This window comes from Melospiza melodia, chromosome Z (assembly GCF_035770615.1).
Source record: "Melospiza melodia melodia isolate bMelMel2 chromosome Z, bMelMel2.pri, whole genome shotgun sequence".
Lineage (NCBI taxonomy): Eukaryota > Metazoa > Chordata > Aves > Passeriformes > Passerellidae > Melospiza > Melospiza melodia.
Genome location: NC_086226.1, coordinates 35,572,739 through 35,587,728, shown reverse-complemented (window position 1 = coordinate 35,587,728; position 14,990 = coordinate 35,572,739). Strand labels below are relative to the sequence as shown.

General features: G+C 37.0%; 1 protein-coding gene across 3 annotated transcripts in view; it reads right to left on the bottom strand.

The window, feature by feature from the left end:
• Positions 1-2,631: 2,631 nt before the first annotated feature.
• Positions 2,632-14,990, bottom strand: part of RNF180 (ring finger protein 180) — a 69,816-nt gene continuing 57,457 nt past the window's right edge. For 2 of the 3 annotated variants that reach the window (XM_063180246.1, XM_063180244.1), the window contains one exon: positions 2,632-5,762. In XM_063180246.1, coding sequence (XP_063036316.1) covers positions 5,560-5,762 — 203 coding nt within the window. In that variant the 3' untranslated portion in view covers positions 2,632-5,559. The remainder of the gene's footprint in view (positions 5,763-14,990) is intronic. The other variant, XM_063180245.1, reaches the window with a different exon arrangement.

The window sequence follows — 14,990 nt, the reverse complement described above, 5'->3', positions numbered from 1 at the left end:
AGACATGATGTTCTCCTCAGCCATTTCTGTTTTATTTACCTCTTATTCAGGAATTCCCTTATTCTAGTCCTCAACCAGTCAATTCTTGTGTGATGACTTCACAGAATGACTCATATGAGAGAGACTTCATTCTCTTAATAATTTCCGTGGTCCTTTGCTGGCATCTCACTAATAACTCTGTATTCCCTTTGGACAGGGCAGCCCTGAACTGGACAGAGCCCCCGCAGAGATGGAACCACCAATGCTGAGCCAAGGCAGGACCATCTTCTGTGACACCCTTAGCCTTCTTGACACAAGGATGCACTGCTGGCTCATATTCAATTTGAAGTCTACCAAAACTCCCAGGTTTTCTGGGAGTGTAGAGCTGCTTTCCAGCTGGGTTACCTCCTGCATGTACTGAGGCATGGGGGAGCTGTTCCCAGGTGCAGGACTGCTCTTGTTGAACAGCATGATGTTCCAGTCAGTCCATTTCTCCAGCCAAAGTTCCACTGGACAGCAGCACAACCCTCCGGTGTACTATCCACTTCTTCCTATTTTGTCCTCTGCAGCTTGCTGAGGGTATGCTCTGCCCCATAATCCGGGTCACTATTGAAGATGATGAACAGGATAGGACGCAGGTTTGTTCTCTGGGATACACCACTAGCTACTCGCCTTCAGGTAGACTTTGTGCCACTAATCACAGCACTATGAGCTTGCTCTTCAAGCCAGTTTTAAATCCACCTCACAGTTTGTTAAGGATACTATTACTGATAGAAGCCTTGGCCTGAACTAAAGTGCAAATGGGACCATATGGATTTTATTTAACAATAAATGGATTTTATTTAACAATAAAATGAGAGGGAGAGGGAGAGAGAGAGAGCAAGGGAGAAGAAAGCAAGAGAGAGCAAAAGATAGTCACCACTCATGGATCCAGAGGTGTCCTTTTGATCCTTCTTAACCCAGGGTTCTTTGTGGTAGGGTTCTGAGGTCATTCAAAGCTTTTCACTATTTATACATTTTTGTAAGCAAAGGAACTAATGGTCATTGGTTACATAGTTCTCTTATTCTATTGGCTAAAGGATTCCCTCACTTCTAGTGCTAATACTGAGTCTCATGCTCAGTCTTCCTCTGGGTTGTGAGTTGGTGGCTGCAATCTCTGCCTGCCAGAATTACCTTTTACCCAGCCTGAGCTGACTTCAGCACAGTTGGTGAGTTGGCTTTCCTCTTGGCCCATAGAATCAGCCATTATCACTGACACATTCTTCTCCCCAGCTTTGTTTACTTCCCCCTAGGCCTGAGATAACACTCAGACAACATCTTTATCTTGTCTCATGTATTCCTCATGGTGTCTTAATTCACAGTTCAAGTTTCACGTATGCACAGAGGCATGGTGGTTGCAGATGCCAGTTGTCCCATAACCTGCTGATCAGATCTTTGTTTGACCAGCGATAAGCATACGAGCAGCAGATTCTTTACACACTTTGTCACTGTGAATTTTTGTCTGATTACCCAGGATGTGCTAGCTAGATCTGCCAGGCTTGGAGTTGGGCAGTTCTGTCACTCCATTCTGTGTTTATCTCATGGAAAAGTCTGTCTGTGGTAACTGTGTTTGAGACAGAAAACTATACTAGTACTGTCTGCCTTAGAACTTTCTGGTAAATAAAAGGCATCTCTAAGGATAGCTTGGTGTCTTGGTCCATATCCAGAGCAATCCAAAGCATCTTTCCTCACAGCCTCTGCCTGGGTATGGGGCTGAACACCAGCAGATGCTCTTGATATCCTATCTTTCTTTTCTGTTCATCTGTGACCTAGAATTCCCCAGAGGAGTGTGCATCTCATAGTTATAATGTTGTCAGGATAGCAAAGAACAAAAGATCCTGAAAACACATCCAAAAAGCAACACTACACACCATGAAGACAGTTACTTGTCAGATGATAGGTACAATAGATAATCTTACTCCCAGACTTTCATGTTATCAGCAATAATTTTCTCTAAAAATGACAAAGCACACTGGTTCTTCCTTCTTTTCCATCTCAGTATCACTAAGTGAAGCAGCTGACATGTGATAAAAACATGAGGTGTATATACAGAATACTGGGAAAAGCTTCACTTGGATCTGAGCTTCTGTAGGCAGGCACAAGCCATGAAAGACTCTGTTGTGCTTCACAGCAGCTGCTCCCTGAGCAGCTATTTTTTGGGATTTTTTTTGGAGTTGTCTCATGAGAGAAGCAAGATGACTGAACCTTTGGCAGGTAGGGGAGCTACAAACATACCCAATGGCTGACAAAAAACTCACACACTTCTGAGTAGGCATGAAGGTCCTTTTCCAGTAAATGTGATACCTAAGTCTTGTCCTGGGTTTCTGCTGTCTTCAACTGCTAAATGGTCTTGACTAACAGTGCCAGTACTGAGAATTCTTCATTATCAGAATATGTTAAGAACCAGACCATGCCCCCAGATGATTTCTGACAAAAGATGCCTGGAAAGTAATGAAACAAATAAAAGGCTGCTAATATAAAAAAGTTAATCCCAGTAGTGAAAAAATCAGCAAAACTTTGCTGCTCCCCAAGCAGAAACAAAAGGGATATCATAGAATACAATGAATAAAAAAAAAATTCCACCAAGCAAAATCTAGTGAAATGACTGCAAAATATTAAAAACAACCCAAATTTTATTGTAAACATTTTAACACTACGATAGTTACAAATACACACTTGCTTATCAGGATCAATTGAACCAGAAAATAGCCTACAAAGGACCTGCTCTTGCTTGAAGAGATATTGACAGAATTTTACAGCAGACTTCAAGGAAAACCAAATTTAAGCTTTTAAATGGTTTCTGCATTTTTACAGAAATATGTATCTCAAAAAATCCCGATATATGACAAAAAATGTGCATCTCCACTCTATACCTCTTTGGTGTTTTCCTCCTATGGAGGATTGATCTCTCAGAGTTGGAGTAGCCTTCATAATGTACACTTTTAATAATTTAAGAATAATCTTCCTGTGGAATTAATAATAATTCAAATAAAATGAAACAATATTGCTCAAGAAACTGTTTAGGCCTTGAAGAAAGGTAGAGTTAAACAATTAGAAATGTCCTGCAAAACTGTGAGTCCTACTAACTTTAGAAAAATGTCTCTCTCAGTCATCAATTCTTGTTGAAAATGTACAAAAGAAGCCAATATTAAATTGTATTTTTACTCTTCTTTGTGGCCCTTTTTCAAATAAAACCATGGTAACATGCTATTAAAAATGGTGTAACTTTTTCTTATATAACTAGTTAGCTTCTATATTATATTTCTTATGTCTTAATATATTTTTGAATATTTACTGAAGGATATTGCTTTACCAGGCAGCCTCGTTAAAATTTTAAACAATATTATTACTGGAATTTTAGACTATATCACTTAAAGTAATTTTTCATGACATTTTTTTATTTTAGGTTTTTTGAGATCAAAATGTAGAAGCAATTTTTTTTTAACAGGGAGTTGGTCTCTCCCTTTTCTGACATATGAGCTGTAATTTCAGAAATTTAGAGAGGCAAACAAAAATTGAAGTTAGAATGGCAGTCCTGGCTTATATGAGAGAACTGTTTAAATTTGTGGATAATATTTTAGCATACACACCCACACATCTGCATGTAGCCAAATAGGAGCGTATGACTTATACCCCCTAGTTTTTAAAATACTTCCACCAAATGTTTTATTCCAGCCTTAAAACTTTAGAAAGATTATGCTTAATGCCATTAATAATAGAGCCAGTCACTTTTAGGAAGAGACAAAGTAACTGGATGTGGATTATTCTTATTACAATAATGTATTTTTGGCAAAGCCACAAGTATGTGGTGATGGGGAATTTCAGATCTTACATCTCTTTAAATTTGCATATATTAAAAAAGACAACAGATTATTTAGTCTAATCAGTGTAGTTTTTGTAATTTTTAGTTCTACTCATATGTTCTTGAAAAGATTGTTTTATGCAGCCTGTTAGAAATGAAATATTTGTAGTTGATTTACTGCTGATTTTCAGATTAAGTGAAAGTTTCTTTTCCTGATCTCTTCATAGCCTGTAAGAGGCTGACCATGCTGGAGCTGCTCCAGTAAAGGAATATAAGATCATTCTTAATAAAACTCTGATTTCATTCCATCACATTTGGCAGATGGCACCTTCCACAACATATTTCTCCTTGTTCTCTGCTAGAACAGGGGAGTACACCACCTACTGAAAAACCACAGGTCTCCCACACAAATTCTGATACTAGAGGGACAATATACCTACACTCACATGCTTTTCTAGATGAAAGTACAGTGTACTTTGAAGAGTCAGGCCACTAGAAATAAAAACTTCCTTGTACCTCCCTGAAAAGTAAAGCCCTAAACTACTGTGTGCCATTCTTCAGAACCCGATTCCCACATTCATTTCTAGTATCTTGTACTATAATTTAAGAGATGCTCTTCCACTTAAAAATACTGTCTAAATAGCAAGTCTGGAATTATTGTTGAACTGGTTGCAGTTTGGTACTGTACCTCATCAATTTTTATTTAGAGTAACTACAAAGTGCTTCAGAATAGTTTCACAAGAAAGGTGCAAATAAATACTGTGCCCTCTTATGTCTGGTCCCATGAGACATAAAGTCCTGGAGAGCCCACATTTAAAAGTATCCTCAATTTTTACAGCAATTTAATAATGATAGTGATTTCTTATACTGGAGAATGCTTCTGTCTCCAGTGTTTATTTGGGTCAGTGTCTAACAGCATCATAGCCAACAGGCCTGCTGCTTGCCCTCCATTAGTCTTGCTGGATCCAAACACGCTCATCTGAATGGGTAAAAAAGGTATGGTGCTACAGTGGGAATCTGCACAAAAATTCTTCTTTGTGTGCAGAACTTGTGGTTGTTAGTTGATTCCTTTTGATTAATATTTGCAGAAAAGATGAACTGGCAGCACACTGCAGTGTAATTTTTCTTTTTGGTTAATAGGCTCAAAATATCACAGTGGAATGCTGACAGGTCTATCAGTTGTCAAAATTTTCCAGGATTTGGATCATGGCACTGAAATAGCTCTGATGAATGTCTGCGCAATGCATGGTACAGCACTTCTCCTGCTCCCAAAGGATCTGAGTAAAAATGGGAAGCATCTTTATTGCTTTTATGTATGAGGAATTGAAGCACCAATGAGTGAGTGAAGTGTGTCAACACAGAGTGAAACCCCTAAATGACTGTATAGATTACATTCTTTTGTAGTACACAGACTTCCCCTAAAAACTGGGAGTACTTCTACAGAGTAATCATTTTATAAATTAGGGGTAAATTCTTTTCCCATCAAAATTTCCCAAAGGCAAAACTCCCACTGAATGAAGGATGATGTAGATTTCACATTACATTTGTAACCAAACTCAAGTACTTTGTCACATATAGGAGAAATAATGAACAGCTGCACAGCATGCTTGATGCAGTCTATTCCAATTCTGAATGATAAAAATGCAGTATCAAACATTTTAACCTTTTTTCAATATTTTTCTATTCACAATTTTTCTGTTCCCATGACTCTCATTTTCCTTAACTGTTATTTCTACAGCCTAAAGAGGGAAAAAGAAATAACAAAGGAAACAGAAAACAATAAATCCTATTATCCAGTTGACTGAATAAATGTATATGATCACCAAGTCCATATCAAACCGCCATCCACGGCTATCATCCTCGAAGTCCATGAAGTCCATCCTGTGAGCAGCATGTGGGAAATGCCTCCTGGTCACAGTATTTGAGTGCCTTCGAAAACCTGCTGAAAAACAGACAAGGAGATAAAAATCTTTTTAAAAAGAACCAGATTGACTAGCAAAAAAAGTTAACACTCCTTCCTCCAGTTATCAAAAAGACAAATAGAAGCAGGAAATCTCACACCTCACTGCTAAGTTTCATCACTTTGTTGGACAAGAAGCTATCTTTGGAATTGATTTTGAAGGATTTAAAAAGTAACACTGTGTTCCTTAAAAAGTAACTCTAAGTTCCACGTCTAGAAAATAATATGTTTGTTTGTATATGGATTTCTCTACCATAATAAAGTAATGATATCTGCTTAAGTTATTCAGATTTATGAGCACCTCTCTTTTGGTGCCTTCTTTCACTGAGTTTGACTTAGTGATCTAGAAGTGAAAGGCTCCATATACTGTAATGAATCTCTTCAGTAATTGGTTAAAATGGGTTCCCTAAGATGGGTTCTACTCATCTGAATTCTTCGGTAATCAAAAATATCCAGATCTGAACCTATATAGTGCAACAGTTGATACACATTTGAATTCATTTTACTAGAATCGGAGGTTATCTTTCAAAGATAAAATAAATAAATCTTCTAAATGAATTGTGCTTGCTTTATTATAATACTCATTATGTTTAATATAATGCATACCAGGTGAAAATTCAATTTTTAAATCACTGTTTCTATGCTGATAACACCTTAAAAATATATAGGCAGATGCAAACAAGTCAAGTGGAAGTAAAAATCCTGTGTCTCCAACATGGCCTGAGTGTGGGGTCCTGCCAAAAGGTCTGTCCTCTTCGTTGTCCCCCAGACTTCTCCAAGTAGCAAGAGAGGTACTGTGGAAGCAGACCTCTTCCCTATGTCAAGACATGAGTTTGGAGAAGAGTCTGTGCAGCTGTGTCAAACAGTAGGCTGTGGCACAAAAAAGAGCCTGGGAGCTGTGTTGCAAAGGCAGAAAATCTGTCCGATTCTGATAAAGGACTGTTGTACTCTGGATTTTTCCTCTGTTCTCATGGAATGAGAAATTTTTATGATGCATTCTGTATTCTTTAATAATTTCTGAACAGAAAAATACCTTTTGTATTTCCAGCTAGAGTGTAAACCACATTTCTTAACCATCTGCAGATAAAAGCTGAGAGATGTAGAGCTCCTCAAAAATGGAACAGCAACATAGAGTAGGGGTTTGAATTATGAAACAGAAGACCTGAGGGAGCACCAAACATCTTTAAATGTATTTTTCTACTACATAAAAAAAATCCTATCATACATGATTTCAATCCCCAAACAATACTGTCCCCAAATAATTAATGTATGGGCATGTATTTGTGCAAAAAATATATTTTATTTAACTTTCTTGCATATGCCTGTGTTGCTACACTCTGAACAAGAACTTCTACTGAAGTCACATGAATATGCATGCACAGTGCTGGCAGAGTCTGGCAGACTGTTAGTGGGAACCTGTTACTAGATAACAAAAACAACGTTTTGTGCAAATCACACTTTTATATGCACCAAAGTGTGCAAACATAAAAGGTTTTCAGTAAGCATCAGTAGGCACATCTGTTGCACTTTGCAACCTTCTATGAAGTACTAGCAAAGCACTAAATAAAACTACAAAAAAAAATGAAGATATCCTCTCAATTTTATAAGTTGACCTACTTTTTTAAAACTAGAAAATAGAAGGTACAAGATAGAAAATTTTACTCTAAAAATGTTCCCAAATGAATAATATGCAAGCTACAATAACCATTTACATTAAAAGGGCTCACGTAAAATTGAATTATGTATGAACAAGTGTTCTGAGGTTATCAGATATACCAAAGTACATAATTTTGGCACAGCCTCTTCTTTCTGCATGGATGAGAAGAGCTATTGAAAGACTGTGAGAAAAAATGCAAGTATAGACTGAGACCTTCCCATATGTGCCCTTGCAGCACCTGGCAGCTTAGTGAGCTAGATCTTTGGAAGTTGTTTCCAGAACAATGTGTTAAAACAGCATTGCACCTGTCTCTGCATGCTTGTGAACCAGATCTCACACTGACTCCATTTACTGTACTTTATGTCCCCTGGTGGAGCAGTTTTGGAGTAAATAAATTGTTTTCCTTTCAGGTAAAACTAGAAACAGAAGATGAGTTCTTAGAGCTCAGAAGTGTTCCAGTAATGTGCTTCAACCACTAATGGGCATTTAGCCCTTGGGACTACAAATTGCTTCACATGCAAATGTGGACATCTGACCTCATAGCATCAATTTTTGTGCTCTATTATAGCTGATATAATTGCTAATGCAAGAATGCCTCTGAGAGACAGGGAATAATCTTTTCTGCAACATCTTTATGCCATTCTTAATTTTACAGATCTCTAGTATCTGTTTTCTCTAATACGCTTTCCAAACAAAAGAACTTTTGAATTTTCTTTGTATGGAAAAAGCTTCAAAACTTCAGACTATCCTTTCCACATTATGCTTCACCCTCCTTTATTTTTCTCTGAGATGATGTAGTCTAAAATTATGTGCAAAATTTGAGTTGTGGGATCACCACAAATCCAGACAATGACAAAATATTTTGTTATTATTCCTGCTTACCTTTTTATTGTGGCTGTGCATGAAATGTTTTCAAAAAATTAATCCCAGTATTATCCAAATGTCTTTTTTTAATTGGCAATAGCTGATTTACAGCACACTACAGTGAATATTATGCATTATGGAGATGACTAATGCCTCTGTGTACACCTGACTGTCCTCATAGTGAAAGTGTTTTCCTTGCAATCTGAACTCTTCATATGCCTTAATGCTCATCCACTTGCCACAGAACACTGTGAACAGGTGGTCTGTCCTCTTGGTGGTCTCCTTAGAGGTATGATAAGGCTGACTGAAGATCCTCCCCAAAGCCTACCCTCTCCCTGACTGAAGAAGCCAGTTCTTTCAGCCTCTTCTTCTGGGTCAGGTTCTCCAGGCCTCTGAGCATCCCAGCCAAACCTGGGTCGCTCTGCTAAACCTGCTCCAGTCTACTTCCCTGTACAAGGGAGGAAGGCAAAACTGCAGGATTTTAGATGTGGTCTGTTGAGCAGTAGGGGATAAAAGCTTCGTCCACAGTTTTTCATATATCCTACTCCTGTTCACAAAGCCCAGGATGCTGCTGGCTTTCTTCACTGCCAGGGCATACTTCCAGCTCACCCACAGTTTGCTCTCCACCAGGATGCCCAGGCTCTTTCCAGAGATCCGTCCTCAGGCTTTCAGTGCACAACCTGTCTCATTGCCAAGAGCTCTTCCTTCCCAGGTGCCGGTCTCAGCATTTGTCCTTTTTGAATTTCAGAGTCCTTCCAGAACATTTCTACAGCTTGTCAATGTATCTCTGAATGGTAGCCCTGTGTTGAGTCTATCAATCTGTCCCTAACTTTGCTGTTCTCTGCAGGCCTGATGAAAATGTGTTCTGTTGCTATCTCCAGGTCACAGATCAAAATAACTGTTAGTTGTCAAGTTCAAATTTACTATCGTTAGTGAAGTGAATAATTTAATATCACTATAAATTTTACCAGCTGTATATGTATCACTTTACACAGACCACTGTGTCATTCTGACAAGGTCTCAGTTTGAGTTGCTATGTGCTCTTTTACACTGTATTTTCCATCTCCTACTTGGGTCTGTTTTTTTTTTTTTGAGGTGCCTGGCAAAAGGGTCTTTGTCTGATGCAGCACCTGCATTTCTCCAACTTCTTGTCCTGTCTGAATAGCAGCCCCACCACTGAGTCTTCCAATTTGTTGTCACCTGCAGACTTGATGAGAGCATGGAGGAAAAGAACAAAAATTTCCAAGTATTCTATAATTTTTCAAGTATACAGGTGTTTTTATGTTGCTTTCATGCTTTGACAAACAAGGTATCATCCCAAACTTCTTGCATAAATGCCAGCTTTCTCCCATATGCACATCAAGAGGCATTATATTCTGATTAGGCTAACATAATAGCTAAATTGCAAGATTTTCTAGTTAAGATGAGCTGTGAGATTTGTATTTCCAAGAAAGAAAAATCATATATTGCTAGAAAGGTTTATGAGAGAGCAGCACTTATTCTGCGTGAATGACTGCAAGCATGTCCCATTAACTTCTCATCTCATGCCCCAAGCTTTCAGTCTCAAGCTCTCCACTGAAATTCAAGTTCCCAAAATATCCAGTTCCTTCCCCAAACTAAGGCCCTTTAATGAAACCACCATCCTTCTCAGATCCAGAGATCCACTTCTTCTGCATGAAAAGCTTGAACCTTACCACCCTCTTGCCTCATTATTTCAGCTCCACACACCTGTTGTGTCAGAAGTCTTTTTATCTAGAGAGAGTCATATAAAATGATAAACTTTTCTTTCTCCTGGATGCAGACCAGAACCTTCAGCTTTCTATGTTAAAACTTCTACTATCATCTTCCAAGGCCTTTTCCACAGCAAAATCATATTTCCAAAATCCCTCACTATCCTGCTCTTACTTTCCTCTCACTTTCTCTCTGCTTTCCTTGCATATTTCACTGCCCTTGCCCTTCTAATATTATCTGTGGTCTCTTGCTGGCTGCCAGCACCTTATAACCATGACTTACATGACAGCTTAAATATCTCTCATTTTCTTTTCCATCCCCAAAATCCACGTCCTACTTTTTGACAGCTGTTGGGCTCTAGAAAACCTGGATGTAAAATGTACTTAAGGTACATTTGTACCTTAGTACCAAATGTACTTTCCTTTCCTGAAACCATTTTTACTTTCACTATGTTGTCTGTCTTACAGTTATAGACTTTTGCTGGGCTTTTGATTTAAGTGTTAAATTCTATTGCAGTCTCAGAGAGGTAAGTTGTGTTTAAGCAGTAATTTGTGCATGCTTAAAATGTGATTTATTGAACTCACTGTGCATACTGATGGCCTCTGCATGTGAATAAATCAGTTGTATGCAGGCAATTTAGTGAGAAACACACAGATATTGCTTTTTAAAGGTGTCAAAGACCCCTATCTGAAAGAGTCTAGATAAGCAATCAGTTACTGTGAAAATCTGAAAATGCCATGTCCTGAAGCTTTTCATATGGGACACAAGACTTGATTCCATAAGGGACACTCCTTTCCATAAGGCAGAGCTGGGAACCACTGTTACAGCTAGATGTCTGCTTTGTGACTTTCATAAGGCATTTATTACAAAAAAGAAGAACATGCTACAGACAAAACTATGTAGAAATCCCAAACTGTGGAAGTGTCACTGATGTACATGTCATTTGTCAAAACAAAAGGCTTGCAAAAACGTCAGTCCTACAGAATCAAGCACCAGCCAAACAATGCTTCTTGCTGTCGGGTATTAGCAAAACTATTGGGATTTATATCTAAGAATAATCTCCCCTCTCTTAAAACTTTATAAATCCTTTGGGGATCTGAGAAGAGAATACAACAAAATCAACCAGAAATATACAAAATGGAAAGGATAAAAAACCCCAACCAAAACAATGAATAGAGGTTCCAATGGCAATAACAGTTCTTAAAAATATTTATTTCATACAGCTCTAACTTCCCATATTATTTTCAAAATTATAAGTACAAATTTTTTGGTAGCTAATCTCAGAGTTTTTCTTCAGAGGTGTGTAAACAAAATAAATGCAGAATTTAAAGTTATTGATTACAAATCAATACATAAAAGCCATACTTGAATTTGGCATTTCTTTGGATCATTTATGGCCAATACCTTAAATTAACATCTCTCAGGCCTTTAGGACAGTGACAACTTTTCATTTGGACTTTTTCCTCTGTGAAATACTGTAAATTGCATTCCATCACAATTACAATTATTTTCACTTGACAAATTTGGTGGTTTTACTCTAGAGTGGAAATAAATATAAGATCTTCTTCCACTCAAATACAGCTTGTCAGATTTCAGTGAGAATTATTTATAAGTGAAGTTTTTTGCACATTCCTACTATTAGTTTGAATTCAAACTAATACAGCATCACTTTACCAGTTAACAGTGATGTTCAGAATACTAAGCAAATAAAGAGATAAAAAGTTGGAAGACAGTTACCTCTTGCTATTTTATAGATAAAAAATTCAGCTTTTACAAATTAAAATATGAACCCATGAAGTTAGCTTGTATATTGCGAAAAATAAGCAGATTGTGAGAAAAGAAAATGAGTAAGTTTGAAAATTAATGCCAAAAGCCATAAAGCCACATTAAATGCATGTATACACATTTTGCATTGGCTATTCTGCATAACTAAATATCTCACTCTTTATTAAATAAGAAATCTATTTACCAATTTTATGAAAATTATTCAATAGCTACTGTGTCCAGTCCCTCTCAGAAATTCAAAGAAAAAGTAGAACTCATATTTTCTCTCTTGGGCTGTTTATTTTCCTGAAAATAACGGAATCAAGAAACAAGAGGACTGTGGGAGGGCATAATGACCTTCGAAAACATGCTCAGCCTGTGATTATTATCACAGAAAACATAATCATCTGTGATTATTCTATAATTATCAATACTCACAAATAGAAGCCACTTGGCTAGCTCAACTGCTAGGATACGTACTAAAATGGGAGTAATTAATTCACATATCTCAGTGTAAAAGTCACTTGACTTTGGGAGACTTGAAGGAATTTTGGAAGGTAGTTGGGATGCAGATCTTTTTTTTTTTAAGTAACTAGGTGAATTACCTGCTTGCTTTTTCTTTCTTCCCCCAAATCATAACACAAAAAGTACCAAACAGTCAGAATATTATGTAACAGCCAAGGAATGATATCCAGGAATGAAGCTGCATGGTCTCATGCATGTCATAGAGATCCAAATGCATAGGTTGCACACATTCTAGACCATAAAATGTCTTACTTTGATTTTAAAGGTAAGACTTGTACATGTATATTGATGACATACAAATTACAATTATAGTAATTTTAATACATTTGCCTTCAGGAGGGGGAGTTGTAATGACTTTTGTTCACATTTGTTTGTAAATAAATTGTATCTTAACAGTGAATTTAACTTGTGGACAATTTCTCTCTTTACCATGACCATGTAGACAATAAAAACCAGGGAATTTCAAACAGCAACTTGAGGTTGTTTCTGCTTCTGTGGTTATGTGCATCAATAATCTATATGAAAAAATAATTTTAAAAAGTATTCTGAATATTCTAATTCAATGAGATTTCATCTTATTTTTAATCTACTTTCTGCTTCTCTTCCATTCTATCTAATCTCTTACTCATCATCAACATCAATCATCTCTCTCCTGCTGTTCCTACATTTTACTACTGAACGTTTCTGTACATCATGTTGTATTTGTCATCTTCCCAGATGACCAAATACTGTATTTCAGCTGCCAGCAACTCTTGCTAAGTTATCATCACAAAAGCCTTCCCCTGTTTGTGTCATATTGCTGTAATGGCATTGGCTACCTCTAGCTTCATTCTTCCCTCACTAAGTACTTACATCCCTTTAGGCTCTGTTTTTACAGACTGCTACCTCACAATATATAGGGAGGCAAACACTATCGATATTGATAGGTAGACTTCTTATATAATAAGAGATGACTGAATAAGTACAGAATAGCATTAAAAAAATATGTCATATTGTTTCTTGTCTTTGATGCGAATGCTACTTGGCATGATGCTTAATTCTCTCTAGATTCTTATTTTGTAACCTGCATGATTGCTGTATTTTTTTCTAAGCATACTATTTAATACTAATGATGATTTAACAAAATACTTTGCAGAGTTTTGTAATACTGTTAAAACCGTTTCAGTGCTTAAGGCTTTAATGTTTTAAGCCAGTGTCAGTGATAACAGTAGATAATAGTAATGCAAATACTCTCTTTAAAATAAATTAATGAATTGTCCCTACTTCTCCTAAGACAGGGGCAGTGTGATGGCAGAGATCAGAAGGAATACCCGTAACAGGCATGCCTCACCACGCCCCTCTGTAAGACATGGCTCTGTGCATTTGCACAAAACATTCACTTCATCTGCAAATCTGGCAACACGAGTCCCATAATTTCTCTGGAGAAACTGGTGAATTACCTTTCTTGGACCCATGCATCTGTCTTTAAAAAAGGCATGTTCAGTTTTAGCTATTGTCAATACTCAAAATTTCTATTTCCCATCTGAGCAAATAAAAGAAATGTTCCTCCGGATAATGAAAAAATTCAAAGTACAAGATTGTATCTTTAGAAACCTGGCACAGTTTTTCTGAACTGAAAGTTTTCTGATGATGACAGTACTTAACCAGTTTTTAGGAAGTTAGCCAAGACTTCACAGAATGAGCTGTCTAAAAAGCCTTCATAGTTGGTCAACATAAAATTTAAAAATAAATTTTCACAAAGCAGGTTTATTAAAAAGTTAACTAGAAAGAAGTCAGTTGAAATAAAAAGAAAATGCTTATGAACTGTTAAAAATTCCTTCCTTTAGTCCTTTTTTAGTTGTGCAATGGTTTTTATCTCTGATTTTTCCTGATGCAATTTCAAACATTCAATTTTATCTACTCAGTAAGTACATTCACCAAAGCTCCTGAATCTGCTCTGTTGTTTGCAAATCTCTGGCTTCTTTAAGAAGGTATGGCTAGTCTGGCTCTAGACTAATTAAAATATTATCACATTTTAGTGTTTATTATTCTCATTCATCACCTTGAGTGCTTTCATGGTTCTTCTTTTGTCCTTCAAAATCAAATCAAAATGTCAGCTTTTGTTTTCACTTTAAAAGGTCTCCACAACTCTGTATTGCCTAAAAAATGTTGCCTATCTTTTTACAATTATGCTGTGCAAGCACCACATTCTTCCAAAAATCTTGTCAGGTTTCTGTCCAATAAATACTCCAGGATCAAAGTGAATTTTTGCTTATGTCCAGCTTTGGAATGGGTACAGAGTTATCTGTCACTGGTACAGGTGTATGAAGTAGTAATCACTGCATATTAGGCAGGAAAAACACTGTATGTGGGTGTCCTTCTTTCTTCCCTGTCCACTCATTGACAGCGATGAAGCCAACTGATACATCTACCATCTATTAGCAACCAAAAATTATTATGTAGCAAACAGAGTTTCTGTGAGGTATCAAATAAACGGACTGAACACCAGGCAAACTTAACTTTTAATTTAAGATGTATTTACACCAGCAGAGTTGAAACTCTTTAATGGTTACATGAGTACAAACTGCTCTCTAGGTCATGCATTTCAGCGCTGGGGAAGAATGCACAACATAAAATTTATTAAACGTAATAGTTAACAGCTATTAAACATAATAGTTAACAGCTAACAG